This window comes from Bos indicus x Bos taurus, chromosome 18 (genome assembly GCF_003369695.1).
Source record: "Bos indicus x Bos taurus breed Angus x Brahman F1 hybrid chromosome 18, Bos_hybrid_MaternalHap_v2.0, whole genome shotgun sequence".
Taxonomy (NCBI): Eukaryota; Metazoa; Chordata; class Mammalia; order Artiodactyla; family Bovidae; genus Bos; species Bos indicus x Bos taurus.
Genome location: NC_040093.1, coordinates 26,370,065 through 26,382,558, shown reverse-complemented (window position 1 = coordinate 26,382,558; position 12,494 = coordinate 26,370,065). Strand labels below are relative to the sequence as shown.

At 41.0% G+C, this 12,494-nt stretch overlaps 1 protein-coding gene across 2 annotated transcripts; it reads left to right on the top strand.

Annotated features, from left to right (window-relative positions):
- Positions 1–1,095: 1,095 nt before the first annotated feature.
- TAT (tyrosine aminotransferase) lies at positions 1,096–11,169 on the top strand. Of its 2 annotated transcripts, none has more exons than XM_027516071.1 (12): positions 1,096–1,257; positions 1,885–2,098; positions 2,238–2,342; positions 4,326–4,393; positions 5,248–5,406; positions 5,629–5,767; positions 6,178–6,230; positions 6,532–6,684; positions 7,368–7,496; positions 7,811–7,894; positions 8,614–8,712; positions 9,454–11,169. In XM_027516071.1, the coding sequence occupies exons 1-12, from the start codon at positions 1,111–1,113 to the stop codon at positions 9,592–9,594; spliced, it is 1,491 nt and encodes a 496-aa protein (XP_027371872.1). In that variant the 5' UTR covers positions 1,096–1,110; the 3' UTR covers positions 9,595–11,169. The 2 variants fall into 2 exon arrangements, with proteins under 2 accessions (XP_027371872.1, XP_027371871.1); XM_027516070.1 differs by having other exon boundaries at positions 1,151–1,257; positions 1,852–2,098.
- The last annotated feature ends 1,325 nt before the right edge of the window (positions 11,170–12,494 follow it).

Sequence of the window (12,494 nt, the reverse complement as noted above, 5' to 3'; positions counted from 1 at the left end):
ACTAAGAGTTGGAAGGGATATATATATATATACATATGGCTGCTTCTCATCATTGTATGGCAGAAGGCAACAAAACATTGTAAAGCAATTAGCCTCCAATTTAAAAAATGAAGACATAAATAAATGAAGGGAAAAGAAGAAGATGGAAGGATCAGAGAAATAAAAGGTTATTCAACCCCAGTGGAGACTCAAATCACCAATAAACAGCTGAAGAAGACAGAGCTTATGAAACAACTCTCTGTCTCTCAATAAGTAAACAATAGGATTTGAGCCATGGGGTCACTGTGTTTCTCTTAACCCTTGGGTGGATGATACTTTTCATGGGCTCACAGGAATTCTGAGATGTCTGCTGTGCTGGCTTAGGAAAGGTTTTTGTTTAGATCTCACCTGACATCTTATTTTTCCAATAACTCCATAACAGGAAAATTAAGAATTCACAGCATAAGGATAAAATTGCACTGGTTTTGGTGGCCTTAGATACCCTGTACTTTTTAAATGTTTATGGAGTGGGCCTTCATTTACTCTAGCTGCACAGTTTTTTCTAACTAGAGTAGAACTTTGTGAACTAACAAGGAAAGGAGCCCCAGATGTAGGAATTAAATAAGCATGCTGCTGAACAAGTTGTAGAGCATGATCTCAGCTGTGTTTTGAAAATATTTACAGTTGTGTATCTATATATCCATCATCTAATCTATCTACTGTCTATCACCTATCTATTTATCATCTGTAGATCTATTGATCTACTATCATCTATCTATCTTGATGAATTGATAGAAATGGCCAGATCATTACCACTGCCTGGCCCTTGCAAGACTGTCACTTTTTACTCTGTACATTTCTGTACTATTAACATTTTAATAGGTCATTTTGTCACAAAAAAAGATTTAATAAAAATCACCAACTGTAATCCTAACTACCTCTCTGACAGTCTTTTCAAACATCTCACAGATTACCTAGAAAGAGTTAACAGACAATTCCAGAAGGCTGAAGTGTTCAAATTCCTGATTTGGTGGTAGAGGTGGAGGCAGGGTTAGAGGTAAAAAGCACCAAAAAGTGAGGAGGGGAGGAAAGAAGAGGGCTGGTTGCTCCGTTCTTACCTGAGCCAATAGCATGAGAGTTTCAGGCCCAACGCCCATTTGTGGGACTATTTCAGGTATCAGAGGTTGCATCCGAATTCACCATCACTATCATTTGTCAAAGAACTTAGGCAACTTCCTGGTTTGGCTGCTTGGAGGCTGCTTCTCCTTTACTGGGAAGGTAAAATCTCAAGCCTCAGCTAACCTTGTGATTTGGGGTGCATTGTGGGGTGATTTGTGGTGTATTGACTTCTTTTTCCACAGGGCAGTAAGCTGCTTATAGAATAGGGCTTTATTTTTACTAATGATAATGTTAACACTAAATTTCTAACAATTATGGAATAGTTCTTCCTGGTTATTCTTTGCACAGGACAAGACACAGTCTGTTGAAGCTTAAGGAGACTCTTCCTTGCATGGAAAGGAAGGGATACCTACGATTTCCTTGTTTAACATTAGTTTTCTTGTCATTCTTCCTTGGTTTTGCTGACAGCATGGTTAAATTTTCATGGTGATGATGTAGCACATAGTCAATCTCACAGTAGATAAGCATTCAGTGGAACACTCTGCTAATATTGTAGAATGGTTATTTTGCTTATTTTCCATCTGAGTGAAAAGTCTTAAAATTGCCCTCATTCATTCAAAGCTACTTTACATGTGAAAGGAGTTTGAAAAGAGATGTCTGGCAAAGTCACCCCAGTGTTTAGGTCCAACTGTCGCTGCCCCACTGGACTGTATCTGTTCTTAGAGTCACAATGACCCCTTCTTTTCCCCATAGTCTTTGCTAGTCATGGACCCATATGTGATTCAGATGCAGGATCACGGCAGCCTCCCCTCAGTTCTGGATGTGCATGTCAACGTTGCTGGGAGAAGCTCTGTGCTGGGAAAAGTGAAAAGCAGGAAGGCCAGATGGTCCGTGAGGCCCTCGGACATGTCCAACAAAACTTTCAATCCCATCCGGGCCATTGTGGACAACATGAAGGTGAAGCCAAATCCAAACAAGACCATGATTGCTTTGTCGATTGGTGAGTTGAGTACACTTAACCAAGAGGCAGGCATTGTTCCTCTCACCCCATCCTTATGGGTTGGGCAGAGAGGATGGAAGTGGAGGGTGGGCCTGGGTACTGGGCGTGGAAGAATAACCTCTTGGTGGTTCTTGAAAAGGGGACCCTACTGTATTTGGAAACCTGCCGACAGATCCTGAAGTTACCCAAGCAATGAAAGATGCCCTCGACTCAGGGAAGTTTAATGGCTATGTCCCCTCCATTGGTAAGTTCCCCCTGAGACTCTAATCTGGCAGTTTCCAAATCTTCTGTGCTCTTCTGGCAGGAATAAATTTCTAGCAGCTCTCTTTGTTTTCCTGATGCATAATTCCTAAGGAGAGGCTAAGATAATATGACCGTTGAATTTGGGGAAAGGAGTCTCAGAATGCTTAACCTCAAGCCATGAAGGTCCAACTTTTTTCCTGGCTTCCTCTGGCATTATGGCACCTCCCTGCTCTAGGTTCCCATTACATACTCTGCTCAAATAACACTCCTATCCTATCATTGCTCATTCTCCACGGAGGCCTTGAGTTTGGCTGCAGCTGCTGCTTGACAGAACCGTTTAGCTCCTAAATCAATTTACTTACTGCCCTATGTAAATACTTCTTGGTGTTATTTCTCCTCCTCTGCACATTCAAAATTTATTTTAATTATGGTCCTGGTCACACTCTCAATGTAACTGTGCTTGTTTCAAGGCAAAAACAAACAAAAACAACAGCAAAGAATAAGTTGTTCTATTAGAGGACAGAAGGTTAAAACAGGAATAATTTTATTTAGGTGTAACTCTTGCCTGGCAAATCCCATGGACGGAGGAGCCTGGTGGGCTACAGTCCATGGGGTCGCTAGGAGTAGGACACGACTGAGCGACTTCACTTTCACTTTTCGCTTTCATGCATTGGAGAAGAAAATGGCAACCCACTCCAGTGTTCTTGCCTGGAGAATCCTAGGGATGGGGGAGCTTGGTGGGCTGCTGTCTCTGGGGTCGCACAGAGCTGGACACGACTGAAGTGACTTAGCAGCAGCAGCAACTCTCTCCATGTATTGAACATTCTTACCCTAAGCATTTTGATAAAATAAGTAACTCCTTGACTTTGTTTCAGTGTCACACACTTCCCCACTGTGTGTATGTGCAGAATAAAAATCAGCTTCATGCTAAAATAGAATTTAAAAACACTTTAAAGAGATATCAGGGACATGATTTTTAGGTTGATTATTTACATTTTATACAGCTTCATAAATAAAAATCGAAACAAAATAAGACCAAAAGTTAGTTATAAAGAGTTTATACATACTGAAAGGGAATATGAAAAAGAATATATATATGTATAACTGAATCACCTTGCTGTACAGCAGAAATTAACACCATATTGTAAATCAACTATACTTCAATACAATTTTTTTAAATGTTTATTATGACTTTTATATTCAAAGTATTAAGAAACTGATTTAACCTGAAACCTAAAACCAAGTCTCCATTTGACAAATACTCAAAGGATATGAACACTTCATACCAAAGGAAACACAAATAATGTTTATCTGTGTTTTTTCTTAGCAATTAAGGAAATGCTGATTAATTTCAAGATATCTGTACCTATTAAGTTAACAAACATTAGGAAATATTGCCTCTAGCTTTGGTAACTGAAGATAATCTTTTTGGACAGCAACTCTGTAAAACATAATAATTGGTATGAAACTCTCTATACTTCAAGCTTGCAAGCCAACATTTAGAAACATTGCATGAGAATATAATTTAAAAGGAAAATATTTTAATTTGAATATAATATAAAAGGAAAATACTAATAGGTATACAATACAATGTGAAAAAGTTAAAATGAACTCAGTGTAATGAACTCATTAATTACAAGTTTTCAAATATAATCCTGAAAGGGATTTAAGAATAATCTAAATCCTGTATTTTAGATTAAATAATCTAAAAGAAAATAAAACATAATCACAGTAACCAAGATACTGCAGAATACTTTATAGTTTTGTGAACTCTTTTTGTTATTCTTTATACATTTGTGTGCTCATTATAAAATTGTAAGGTACAAAGTTAATCTCCTTTAACTATAGTGACTGAGAGCTAAACCGAATGCTGTGTGCTCTGATCTGGGACAGAAGGTAGCCTTGAAGCCCTGTGACTTAAGGGCGTTGCTGTCAGTTGTGGGATGAAAACTTCCAGCTTTCTCCTTCTGCTCTTTTCTCTCAGGCTACTTATCCAGTCGGGAGGAAGTTGCTTCTTATTACCACTGTCCCAAGGCACCCCTGGAAGCTAAGGTGAGCCCTAGACAAGGTGCCAGCGCTAAAGCAATGCCAGGCAAACTCTACCCTTTGTTTCTGTTCCATGAGCAATAATGGTTTCAAGGGAAATAAAAACTAAGAATAATTTCCCTTTGGCAATTCCAGGACTTTTTATATGGGGAGGCCACTAGTCAGTGATTATATTTAATGTAATTATAGTATGATAATAACATTGCATACAACTTATGTGATGTCTGTCTTAAGGAGGCTCAAAGGACTCAGAGGTCACCCTATATATGATTATCTGAAAAAGATCATTGAAAAACAGTAATTCATAAATACCAAATAATTGGAACATTTAATTTTGCCAATAGGGTCTTTTATTAATCTGTAGTTCCCTTCACTTACCTAAGGTCACTTAGATGGGAGGATCAAGTTTCCATGGCATATTGGACTGATGGCAGGGTCAAGTTTAAATGCCCTCCACTCTGTTGTTTATAGGGTGGAGGTCAACATTTCTTAACGTTAAGGGGAGCCCTTTGTATTTCAGAAGAGAGCCATGCTTCAAATCTCTGGTCAAAAGTAAATAAATAACCAGGTGAAAAAGTCCAAGGTCATAATGACCTCTCATGGAGGTCTGCTGAGTTACAGCCAACCTGTCCTTTTTAAAGTGATTTATTTCTTTTAAGTGGCCAGCATTTTCAACAACCTCTAGATATGGACATATATAAACATATTCATTTCTTTCAATTTTGGCCTAGTACAGTCCCCACTACTTTACATAGGATTTTTAAAAGTGAGCATATTTTTGCTTCCTACTCACTCATCTGATAATCCCTTTCCTCCTGTTGCTGTTGGAACCCCTAACAAAACAAAACTTTTCTTCACAGGATGTCATTCTGACAAGTGGCTGCAGTCAGGCTATTGAACTGTGTTTGGCTGTGTTGGCCAACCCAGGGCAAAACATCCTAGTTCCGAGACCTGGCTTCTCTCTCTACAGGACTCTGGCTGAATCTATGGGAATTGAGGTCAAACTCTACAATTTATTGGTAAATGACTTTTTAATTTTAGATACAAATTAGATAATTTTAGATATAAATGCTAAATTACTACTTCATAAAAATACATGACCATTATCTTAGCAGAGAAAGATCTGAATAGTCTGAGGCCAAAGACACATTTTGTGACTTATATTATACCTTTGAGTGAAGTGAGTAGTCTTCCTAAATTTTTCAGAATCATCTTGATCTCACTGTTTTTTCCCTCCCCAGCCAGAGAAGAATTGGGAAATTGACCTGAAACAATTAGAATCTCTGATTGATGAAAAGACAGTTTGTCTTATTGTCAACAATCCATCAAACCCTTGTGGGTCAGTGTTCAGTAGACGTCATCTCCAGAAAATTTTGGCAGGTAAGTCCAACAGATTTCACTTGGCAGGAAAGGAGATGGGGATGGAATCCTTTAGCTGTTTCCTGGAGTGAGAAAGAAGTCCTTCACTAAGTTCCAAGACTAGGATAGAGGTCGGAGGGCTCCAGTAGGGTCCCTAGCGAGTGGTGTGCCACTGGAAAGGTAGAAAGAAGGAGAAAAAGACTTGCCTTTTTATCACTCCCATCATGTGGAAGAAAGGATTTGAAATATCTAGTTAATTAAACAGCAAATTTAGGCTCTGTACCCTGGAAGAGTAGGAGAAGAATTTGTAGTTCTTAAAGAGGAAGACAAAACCCACAAACATGAAGTGTAAAGTATAAGCCCAGGTAACTATTTAAGTGCTAAGGCAATTCATATTAAAAATGACATCAGCATGTTTCTCTTATTTTTAGTGGCTGCAAGGCAATGTGTTCCCATTTTAGCTGATGAGATCTATGGAGACATGGTGAGTCTCGGGCAGGATCTAATTATTTCATTCATTCCCTAGAGTCAGGGGTTGTACATATTACTGGGCTGGGACCAGTTTCCTCATTTTAGGCTTCTTTTAACCCAGACAAGACACCAGGTTAAATGTTTTTGGATAGTTCCCTTTGAAGCTTCTTGAGATCCCAGTCATGCTTCAGGGTAGAAAGAACCTGTAAATCTGAGGCCCTGTGCTTAATGATATAAGGAAAATTTGGGGAGGCATGGGATTTGGAGGGAAGCCAGAAAACAACTGTAAGAACAACTGCACCTCTTCTCCTCAGGTGTTTTCAGATTCCAAATTTGAGCCTCTGGCCACCCTCAGCAGCAAAGTCCCCATCCTGTCCTGTGGAGGGCTGGCCAAGCGCTGGCTGGTTCCTGGCTGGAGGATGGGCTGGATCCTTATCCATGACCGAAGAGATATTTTTGGCAATGAGGTGAGAATATATATATATACATATATATATGTATATATATATATTCTAAATATTTATTTATTTGTTTACTTATTACTTGCTTGCTTTATCTCACAGTGGTGGTATAGATGTGAGATTTTCCTTTCTTGGCCCTGTAGTTCTGTATGCCTGGAAAGACACTGGATAAAGATAGTACTAGTTATTTCTCTCCAGAACTCAGTTTTTCTGTGTTGGTGAGGAAGTTCCATCTACCTCCAATTTTATTACCACACAAAAAGAAGCAACAAGCAGTAATGATCCCTAATACTGTTTGTGGGCTTACAAGGTGCCAGTGCTTTATGTACTTTATTTCAATGTAATTCTCCCAACAACCCTGTGAGGCCAATATTGGTATCTCCATGTTACAGCTGATAAAAATGAACTCAGATAGGTTGTATAATTTTCTCAGTGCCACACAGTCAGTGTGTGGCAGAGCTGGGCTACAAACCCAGGTGGTCTGATTTAAGAATGACACGAGGCACCACCACATCTCCAGAGATGAAAAGCTAACCCTAACTCTGCCTAGATAGAAGATAACAACAACAACAACAAAATTAAAAACAAATAAAAATGAACACTTTATAGAAGGAATGGTCAGAACAAGAATCTCCACAGCAGGGATGTTTAAGAAAGGCTAAATAATGTGTTTGCTGGGGGGCTTTTAGATCCGAGATGGGCTGACGAAGCTAAGTCAACGGATCCTGGGCCCCTGCACCCTTGTCCAGGGAGCTCTGAAAAGCATCCTGTGTCGCACCCCTCGTGTGTTCTACCACAACACTCTAAGCTTCCTCAAGGTAAGGGCAGCCTGTAGCCTTCCACTCTGGGAGTCAGGGAATGCCTCCAGTGGAATTTTGTGCCATTATGGGGCTTCCAAGCCAGAACGTGGCATCGTTGTCAACATTCATCCATACATTTCTCTAACTTCTGGCAATCCACTCTGCTCCTGGCCTAAAGCTGTGAGTGGGCAGAGTTTTTTTTTTTCTCATTAACTCCTTATGCCAGCAGAGCAAACCTAGGTTCCCCACCTTTGATGTGGGCTCTCTTTTTAATGACCTGGCTTTTCTTTAGCTTAAGTTTTGATCCTTGATGTCTCTGCCTCTTCTCATAGTCCAATGCGGATCTCTGCTATGGGGCATTGGCTGCCATCCCCGGACTCCGGCCCATTCGCCCTTCTGGGGCCATGTACCTCATGGTGAGTATGTGGGTGGCAGGTGAGGGAAGCCAGTCTGCAAAGCTCACAAAGACAACCAGATGGGCTCCTGAGCTAGTCAGTTTAGGAACTGTCTTTTTCTGAATTGTCCCACTGATGTGGTTTAAACTCAGTGCTAAAAAAAAGAAAGCAAGAAAAAAAAAAACACAAAAAAAACCTCTTAAAACGACAACTTTTCAATACAGAGAATTATTTTATACGCAGATACAGAGATGATATGACACAAATAAGAGGCTTTCCACACTATTGTAGCTCTCAACCAGGAGAGATCTGGTTCCCTTGGAGTGTTTGGGGATATATAGGAATGTTATTTGTTTTCAGAAGGACTGAAAGGTGCTATTGGCATCTTGTGGGCCAGCAATGCTGAATATTTTTCAATGGTCAGGGTAGTTCCATGCAATCAAGACTAGCCTGGCCCATAGTACCAATAGTGCCTTTTTTAAAGAACACTAGGATCCTATTTTCAGCTTTCATTTATCAGCATCCAAGAAGGAACCCTTCAGTAAACTAAAATATTAATATGAATATATCCTCTCTTCCCTATGAGAAAGCCCACAAGCTCATAAGAACAAGAACTCTTAGTTATCAGTAGTGGAGTTCCAAGATATTTTTTAGAGCAGTCCCTGCCTTGATTTCTGGCAGAGGGAGTGGCCTGTTTTCCCTCCTTATGATCAGTTTGCCTTTCCCTGTTATTGGTATAGGTTGGAATTGAGATGGAACATTTCCCAGAATTTGAGAATGATGTGGAGTTCACGGAGCAGTTAGTTGCTGAGCAATCTGTCCACTGCCTCCCAGCAACGGTGAGTGCTTACATCCCTCTCAGGTTTCTCTAGAAACTCTCAATGGTGTATGCCTTGGGAGCTCTCCCTGAGCTGGTCTTTAGCCTTTCCTCCCCCAACAAAGTGTACGGTTGGCCTTTATATGTGCAGGTTCTGCATCCAAGTATTCAACCAACTGGGGATGGAAAAATATTAGAAGAAAAAAAATTCCAGAAAGTGCCCCAAAGCAAAACTTGAATCTGCTGCAGCCTGACAGCTATGTACATAGCATTTACATTGTATTAGGTATTATAAGTAACCCAGAGATTATTTAAAGTACACAGGAGGATGTATGTAGGTTATGCAAGTACTATGTCATTTTATATACGGAACTTGAGCATCCTCAGATTTTAGTACTCTCGGCGGTTACGGAACAAACCCCCCTATGGATACTAAGGGACTACTGTATTCTCTTTTGAAAAGATTCTTACTGTTGGGTGTCATGACCTCTACTTAAAATTTGTTTCTTCCTCATCGTTATCCCATCTGATTCAGGAATAAAAATTGTAGTTGGACATTCTAAGTGAGAGGAGATCAAGCTTGTTCCACAAATTCCTTTTAAGATAAATTAACTCAGTTACTGGTTCAGCATCCCAATGGTGGGAACTGATAGCCCTGGGTAAATGGTATTGCTGCCTCTTGCTGATTAGGGCCCTGGCCATACTAGGGTGGTCTAGTCACTGATTCAACTGCTCTGAGAATAATAGGCTTTTATTTTTGCAGTGCTTTGAGTATCCAAATTTCTTCCGAGTGGTAATCACAGTCCCTGAAGTGATGATGCTGGAGGCCTGTAGCCGGATCCAGGAGTTCTGTGAACAGCACTACCATTGTGCTGAAGGGAGCCAGGAGGAATGTGACAAATAGGATGGAGTCCGTTCTCCAGAGTACGTGTCTCGTCTGGCTGGGGAAACTGGACTGAGCCCTGCTGCCCCTCCAGGAATCAGGTGCTCCTGCTGGGAGAGGAGCCTCACAAACACCACATCAAGGGCAGAGAATTGCTCTGGCTTTCCCCAGCTATAGCCGCACACACACACTCTAAACCCCAGATTTCATCTCACTGTGCTCTGCTGGAGTGACTAATACATTAATCCATCCCTCGCCCATTTGACTTCCTCCTTTTATCTTGAGAGCACCAGGTGAACAAAGTTGCCCAGGAAACAGCAGGGACAAGAAAATCAAGAGCTTAGGATTCGAGAAGCAAAAGATTGAGGGAACACGTGCCCCCAACCATTTCCTCTTATTCTAAGTAAGAACACACTCTCTCTATTCAGGTTTGAAGCCCAACTCTTCTGGCTCACTTCAGGTATACCTCACTGTATGTAATAGTGCTAGAAGGAAAGAAGTTGGGGACACATGTATTTAGTTAATTCTAAACACATTAAGAAAATTTGCCAATTTGAAGGATACATTACAGAAACTTGTTGATTTTTTGGTAGAGAATTATTTTGTGACACAAATAAATTTAATTGAGTGTCTAAATATAGCTGTATGTATTATCAGGCTTTCTTAAAATGAAGGCATATCTGTACTAAAAAAAGAGGAGGAATTGGAGGACCTTCCAGAAATGCTGCTGTGTAAGGGCCAGAATTATCCTCACTTGTCAGTGTTATACAATCATTATTACTTTTGCTGTAACATTGATACTGATTTATTGATATATAAATTATATTATCTTTTCATATGTTTTCTAAGAAACATTTATATTGACAAGATCTTTTATTTTGCCAAGGGCATAAATTATTGTTTTTCTTTTTTTTATTTTAATAAATTTTACTAAGTATTCTCTTCCGTGATGCCATTTTTCTCCTCTGTGGGGAATTTCTATCCCCAGGTGCTGCTTATTGCTCAACCTGGTTGATGTACTACCCACTAGGTTTCATTTATTTCTTTGTTGCCTAGATCCACTAACCACTTACTGGGTAACAAGTTAAACTGGTTCAGCTAACCAAGAGAATGAGGTGTGTCCAGGATCTTTTTTCAGTATGAGCTTTTTATCTGCAAATCCTCTTAAGGCACAGTTGCCTACTTTTTTTCCCTCACCATTCCCTTGGAGGAGGGAACCTGAAGTTATCTTACAAGGTTAGGGGAAGAAGTGTATCATAATCATCCTGGAGAATCCTTACTAAGGGATGTTTTCCTTGTCTAGAATAGGAACTCCGAGTCCCAACTCTGCCAACCACACTCAATTAACTTCCTTTACAAAAATAAACATCAAATGTTCCCCTTCCAATCTAGTTGGGCTTTAGTGAAATCAACTAAAATTTACCCTTCAATTTTCTTCAGCAAATCCAAAAGGAATATACAAGTGATTGAGATGATGAAAATTTGTTTCCTGTATGCCAACCCTGCCAACTTTTCGAAAATTCCTGGCTCCTCTTTTCCTGTACTTCCCACCCCAATTCCCAAGGATGTTTGTCCAGAAATAAACAGGAAAACTTAGTGGTTTACACAAAACGTTTTATCTTCACACATAATGTGTAATTCTATCTAGCATTAGGGCATCTAGACAGACGTCTTAAGTTTCCAAATTTCTTTGATATCTACATTTTGGTAAGGGAGTCAAATGAACATTCAAAGATTAAAACACACACACACATATTGGACACATTTCAAACGATGCAAAAAACCACAAAAAACCCAAAACATTCATGCCTATCCTTCAGCCACCCATTTCTCTCCTGAGGTAATCACAGTAGCAGTTGCTGTCCAGTTCTTCGAGATTATTCTATGTACACGTAAATGTTTACATGAATTTTTCCTTTTTCTTTTTCTTCAAAGTTAACTATTACTTGGTCTTCCCTGGCGGCTCAGACGGTAAATAATCTGCCTGCAATGCGGGAGACCTAGATTCGATCCCTGGGTTGGGAAGATTCCCCTGGAGGAGGGCATGGCAACCCAACTCCAGTATTCTTGCCTAGAGAATCCCCATGGACAGAGGAGCCTGGTGGGCTAGAGTCCATGGGGTCGCAGAGAGTCGGACATGAATAAGCGACTACGCACAACTTTCTAATTCAGCTTCCTATGGAAATCAAAGGAGGGATGACATTTCTGAGGTGTCCATCACGTCATGGGTGATCCTAGGGAAAAAAAAAGGAACCACTGGCCGGGGCTGCTTCCAAACAAAATTAAAATTCTCAAGAGACAATTTCTAGCCGCCTCGCGGATGGCGACAGCAGGACGTCCGAGTATAAAACGAGGATAAAACGAAGTATGCATTAACAGTTCGGAAACAAGGGCTCGCGGCTGGGAATTCTAACCAAAGCATCGTTTACCCGGTAACTGGCGAGTTATCACTGACCCAATACACAAAGCACCCCACTCTAGTCCCTAGCAACCACGAACGCCCGGGTATGGGCTGGGTGGCGGCTTTCGAAGACCGGGGTTGGGGAGTGAAGTGGATGTTGTGGATAGGAGGGGGCGGCGGGGTGGACAAAAAAACTAAAAAAACCCCAAAAACCCACGCCTGCGCAGGCGCAGATGGCGGGGGCGTGGGGCGGGGGGGCTGGGGCGTGCCGCACTGCTCAGGGCGCATGCCCGATGTTGGGGCTAGGCGCAGTGCTCTGGAAGCAGACGACGGCCATAATTCATCTCTGTTGGTGAGGCGGTTACTTCTCCTCAGTCTTCGGTATTGTTTCCTCTTTAGCCTATTTCCTGACCGCACGCCTTGAGAGAATCCCTTCCTCCCCGCCCCCTCCCTTTCGGGTCCCGTCAGGCGGGAGGCTTCCAGCAAATCGACAAGTCATCCCTAGGTATTATGAACACCT